At 44.6% G+C, this 5,770-nt stretch overlaps 1 protein-coding gene across 1 annotated transcript; it reads left to right on the top strand.

The window, feature by feature from the left end:
* Positions 1 to 2,101: 2,101 nt before the first annotated feature.
* SMIM2 (small integral membrane protein 2) lies at positions 2,102 to 2,570 on the top strand (the record flags this gene model as incomplete). Its single annotated transcript, XM_028526889.2, is given in 2 exon segments — positions 2,102 to 2,280; positions 2,282 to 2,570. Coding segments are annotated over 2 exon segments (291 nt in total), but the record flags the coding sequence as incomplete, so codon positions are not given.
* Between the last annotated feature and the right edge of the window lie 3,200 nt (positions 2,571 to 5,770).

Here is a 5,770-nt window from a genome sequence, read left to right as displayed (position 1 = left end):
AGGTGTGACAGGACATAACTGAGCAGTAGCCATTCTTAGATAGGAGCTGGACAGCAACTGTTCCCAGACAGCAGCGATTCCCAGATAAGCAGTTATCTCAAGGTCATACACTAACCCCCATTTCTAGCAGTTGCACTCCTTCCCCTCCTCCTTCTGCCTGTGTAACAAGCATATAAGGAAGCCCCCAGCCTAAGTTGGGTGCCCAGAATTTGGAATTTTATCTCCTTTGGGTCTGCATGCTTGAATAAACTCCACTTTGTAAACTCCCAGGCCGTCTGAGTCATCTTTTCTGTAACAAAGGGACAACTGTGTATCTATTTCTCAAAAATGAAAGGTAAACTAAAAAGATGTAATCTATTAAGATGAAGCATCACCTAGATCACTTGAGGCACCTGTGTCTGTAAATGCCACTCTAATAATTGCTTGCCCTCAACTGATTACCCTGCTCTTGCTTCCTGCTCCCCACAGTGTCTATAACACACTTAGTTTAAGTAGTAGTTACCCATTCAAGAATGGGGGTCTTGGGGCTACTATGGAGGGAAGGAAGCACCTAGTTTGAACTAGAGCCCTCAAAGACCACCTGGAAGGGAAACACTGCCAGGCTGTGAGAGGAGCCAAAAACAGGATGAGTGAAAGTCAGTTTGATCTTGGATGAGCTCTGAAACTTTTTGTGACCTCATGCCTCCAGCTGCAAAATGGAGAGTAGATGGACAACGTGAGCCCCTGAGGTTCCTTGTGCAATCTAGAATTCTAGAACTTTTTGAGAAATTGTAAGGCAGGAGAAGCAGTTACAAACATACAAGCATATAAAATATTAGAAGTATTACAATATTATAAGATGCTGTCTTCCACCACTCTCTGGTGACTAGGGAGTATGCAGAACCTCTCAAAAGCAACTGCTCCCAAGAGTCAAGGTTGTCCCCTGCAGCCTCACCAGGATCTTCATGGGATTCAAAGGGTTACTTAATTTTTAGTATTCCGAGGACTGTGTCAGGATCACCCTGGCCTCAACTCAGGAGTGTTGGTGATGGGATCAAATCTTGTGGACCATGGTCCATTTCTGATGTGTGTGACCTGTTGAGACCCCAAAGGCATTGTGGCCTCCCACTCTTTGTTTCCCAACAGCAAAAAGACCAGAAGCTCAGATTCCATTTTGTCCTGCAACTTCTTGGCTTAACTTCACCCTTGGAGATGATGTTTCCTAAAGAATGAGAGAAGTTCAGGATCACAATTGCTACCAAGTACACGTTCCATGTCCTCTGCTCCTCCCATGTGTGCTGGCCAAGCCACCTGAACCTGGGTTGCAAAATCCTACACTTTCTAATTACCTCCCAGGTGCTTACCGCAATTGACACATAAAGTTTGAACATCCAACCCAGGAACACACTGCCTTTTTGGGGGATGTCATAATCAGGAGATTATGCTTCTTTTCAGATCCTGGACTTTACTCCATTTAGGGAGGAGAGTTTGTGAAGCAGCAATGATGGGATGGCAACATCTATTCATCCATTCCTTCATATCTCCATCCAGGCTTCCTTCACATAGTTACTGAGTTCCCGGTGAGTGCCATGTGCTAAGCTGGGTTCTGGACATTCAGTAGTATACATAGAAGACTTGATCCCAAAGAGGGGTTTGTGTTTCAATATAGCAGCCCAAAGAACTTCCTCTGCTTTTGCTTCAGTTGTGTTACTTATTGCCAAGGTCTAGGGTGTCTGGGGGCCTCATTAACTTTGAGGAGCTCTGGCTCCTCTCTGCTCTTTGGAGACTGGCTCTTGGTTGGTTTGGAGTAGAAGTGCCATTGTCAGCACTCTCCAGATGAGTACTACACATGGGGAGGGGCCAGGGCATGGGGCTCTCTGGAAGCTGTGTCATCCTTGGCTCCAGCCACAGAGGTTACATCACAGAGGGAAGCTGAGTATGTTGCTAGGCTTTTTATTTTTATAAATGAGACTTGTGCTTAATATAGAATCTACTTTTGATTTTTTCTTTCTTTTTTCCCCAACATCATCTGGCTGTCTGGCACAGTAAACAATTTTCATTTCTGACCCAACAAGAGCACGTGGTTATGTGGGGGTAGGAAAGAGGCTAGGGAGACGACTGATGCCGGCCTGGCTCCCGGGTGGTGGAGACATGTGGCCATGCCATTAGCATCCTGCTTGGTTTCTGGACCAGTTTCATCTGTGACACCTACATAGTCCTCACTTGGAACAACAAGATAAAAAGGGGCTCTGGTGCTGGTTCCTTTTCTGATTAACCACACAGCAGAATACAGAACACAAGGTCATACAATAGAAGACCAAAGTCAAGTACCAGAAGCAGGTGACATCTCGAATTTCAGTTCTTTGGAAGCAGCTATTTTTACAAAGCCACTTTTTGCAGCTATTTTGATATGAGGATATTTTGATTTGGCCTAAAAATTCAGCTAATAAATGTTCAGCTTGTAAAAAATAAATGATGAGTAAAATGGAAATTTTATACTCCAACTTTGAGCTTCACCCCATCCTTGATTTTTATCCTATTGCCAATCCATCCTACCTCTGGGAATCAAGGTGTATGGATTGTGGTCAGGTAAGGGAAAGGTGTGGTAGAGGTTCAGAATGGGGGAAATATCAGGATCATGTAATGGTCAATAAAAGATTAAATGTCAGGAACATGGTGACCATCAGAATTAGGAGCAAGTACAAATTACAAAAGGGACAAAAAGCTGCTGAAGTAAAAAAGAAAGCCAATTGAATTGCAAGAGTGATGGAGCAAGAGTCAGAGATGTAATGAGGGGAGAGAAATTGGTTATTAAACATAAAATTCAGTGAGACTGCATTTTGGCTCACCAGTTTTGAGATTGTCATGAACTGCATGAAATTGTTGGGCAAGAAGATAGTCTGCTTAGGATTCAGAATAGCTCATTTTGGCTTTTCCATGGACAGTGCGTGACTCATAAATATCTATACATTTTGCTTTAGGGCTTGTTTAAGCCTCAGTTTCCCTATATCAGATGCAGATGATTATGTGTACCCTTCCTTTTTCCACACCTTGTGCTCTATGATGAGGATTGAGCCAGCAGCTTGGAAACTGCTTTGAGTCACTTGGGGAAAGGTGCTTTTCATAAGTAGTGGGTATTAGTAGAGATGACTGTTTTATGAGTCAAGGATTTCAGAGTTGGGTGAGTATAGCTGCCTCTGGCTGATGAATTGTATAGATAATGTGATTCCTGTAGCTGGAATGTATAGTGTTTGTGACGGATTTGTTTTTGTCACAACAGAGAACTTCATTGTTATCCAAATGCTATTGACTTGAGGACTTTGCACATGAGTGCTAGAGAATTAGATATGAGGAGAGAAAAGGAATCTGGTGTTTCTGCCTGCCATGTAGAGTTTTAGTGCAAAGAACTATGGCAGGATGCTTGTGCCCAATCATCAACTTTCCTTTGCCAGCAAATAAATTCTTCCAAATGGTTCTGTCTTTTGTCAAGCTTGCAAAGTCCCCCAGAGACGGTTCTGGTGTAACTGAGGGTGGAGGGATGAGAATACTCCCCTCCCAGGTTTCACTACTTTCTGTGTTCATCTTTTATGTCACAAGATGAATCCTTGCTGATGTGGTCATGCAGTGTCCTTCTAGAATTGGTGCAAGAGTCAGTAGGATCTGGGGGCTCAGCTCCCAGAAGCCTGACCTGGGGCCACCATGGTTGGGCAGGAACCTTCCTCCAAGCCCACACAGTGGAGGCAAAGGACACATGTGTCCCTGCAGCATGGCCAACCCAGCTGCACTTGCCATAGCTGGTCCCTTGTTCCAACAGCCAATGCTCCATCTCCTCTGGTACAGTTAATCTTTGTTCCTGCCACCAACTCATCTTTCTTTGTTATTTCTCACCATGTCCCTGCCTTCAGATTTCTTATGTATTTGTTCCTCATGCATCATGTTTTGATTCCCTCCTCATATTTAGGTCCAAGTGCCAAGAACAGCTCTGTTCTGGCAGGAGGATATTATCTGGCTTAAAAGAAAGAATGAACAGTGGCTTCTTTCCACTAGCATTCTTTGGATTTACATGGGAATTTATTCTGGGAACAGTTTAGAGTCTCTTTCAAGTCTCTATCCCACCAACAACATGTTTCTATTACAGACAAGGTTTGCTGTCTTTGCTTTTAACCTGATGATGATAAGAACTTTTCTTTCAGAGCGTGGGTATAAGGGCTCAGCACCCCCTTCCTCAGTCATTACTCCCCAAGGACCATGGCTGGGCCCACATTGAATAATACAATGGGTATTATTACCATTTTAACAGACTTGAGCATTATCAACAGTATCTGATTGTGTGATAAACCTTGAGTTCTCTTCCAGAATTGTTAGTTTTTCCCAACTGTAAGGCATTGAGTTTACCCTTCAGGGAAGTTCTCCTTGGGTAATCAACATTCACTTCTGGGTTTAGTGGAAGGGTTGGATCCAACTGACACTTGCGTCTCTGTTGACATCATAGAGGCTGTTATTACACATGCTAAACATAATAGCTGGTGTTCTTCCTGGTTCCTATCCATGTGTTGGGGGAGTTACATGGCCCCATCTGCCACTTTGCATAGAGTTTTAGAATTTGCTCAATGAAGACACAGGAGGGGCTGGGCACCACACAGGCAGCAAGCAGGCCTGCTCACTTTTCCCCAGAAGACCTGTCTGTGTGCCCCCTGGGAGTGACCTGGTCCTAGACTTGGCCTGCCAGGACAATGGCCTAGTTCCCTCTAGACCAGAGAATATTCTCTCTTCCCAAAACAGATGCTGTAGGTGGGAGTGAGGGGAAGAGTGGCCTCAAGGAATCAGCCAGCAAGAGACCAACAACAGGCCTAGACTGAGCTATGAGCATCCCCTACATTTGAAGGTGCTTCTAGGTTCATGAAGCGGTTCCTACTAGACTTGCCGCAACTCTTGGAGGTAAACAGGGCAGGTATTATTACTCTGATTTTACCAATGGGGAAACTAAGTTCCAGAAAGTTTAGTTAAGTTCCTTAAAGTCAACTAAGTAAATTACTGGTGGACTTGGGACAAGAAACCTCAAATTCCTGACATATCTGCTCCAGTTTTTTCCATTATCCCATGCTGTGCTTCAGCAGGGCTAATGTCCAACAGCAAAGGCAAGTCCTAGTCCTCCCAGGTGGGCAGGAGTCAGAAACTGGCGTGGACTTGCATTGGAGTGGCTGGGGCCTGGGAGGCTGTAAGCACTGTTTTTATTTGCTTGTATGGCAAGGCGAGGCTGCATGGCTGAGCAGAGCTGCGCTCTGTGTCTTTAAAAATGATGCCAAATTGAAGTAAGCTGGAGTTCTGGTGTTTTATCTCCTGTTGCAACCACATGGATTCTGAGAAGGTACAGCCTTGGCTACTCCTCACTACCTTTCAGGCCCAGTAAGCAGCACTGTAAATGCTCACCACCTTCATTGCTCAGGCTGAATTGACTTTTTCTTTAGATTCTCCTTAACACAGCTGCAGGAGAATCTCTGAAGCATGGAAGGCAGAGCCAGAACTCTCCAGAGTGGGAACAGGTTCTCAGATGCCACCTTCCCCTCAGTTATCCTCGGTTCCAGCAGACAGCAGACTGAACTTGCAACCAAGCAAACACGTGAAAGCAAATATGTGCTTCTAACATTTCATAACCCACGTCCTACAAAACAGAAGGCACTCTTATCCTCACATTATTTCCTGCCTCATTTTTGACATTTTTATTGTGCTGAGTCTACAGATGACTTTGCATTCCTGACACCACCCACTTGAACTGGCTCCTGGTCCCTCC

The sequence above is a fragment of the Phyllostomus discolor genome, chromosome 11 (genome assembly GCF_004126475.2).
Source record: "Phyllostomus discolor isolate MPI-MPIP mPhyDis1 chromosome 11, mPhyDis1.pri.v3, whole genome shotgun sequence".
Classification (NCBI taxonomy): domain Eukaryota; kingdom Metazoa; phylum Chordata; class Mammalia; order Chiroptera; family Phyllostomidae; genus Phyllostomus; species Phyllostomus discolor.
This window is presented reverse-complemented; position numbering and strand designations above follow the sequence as displayed.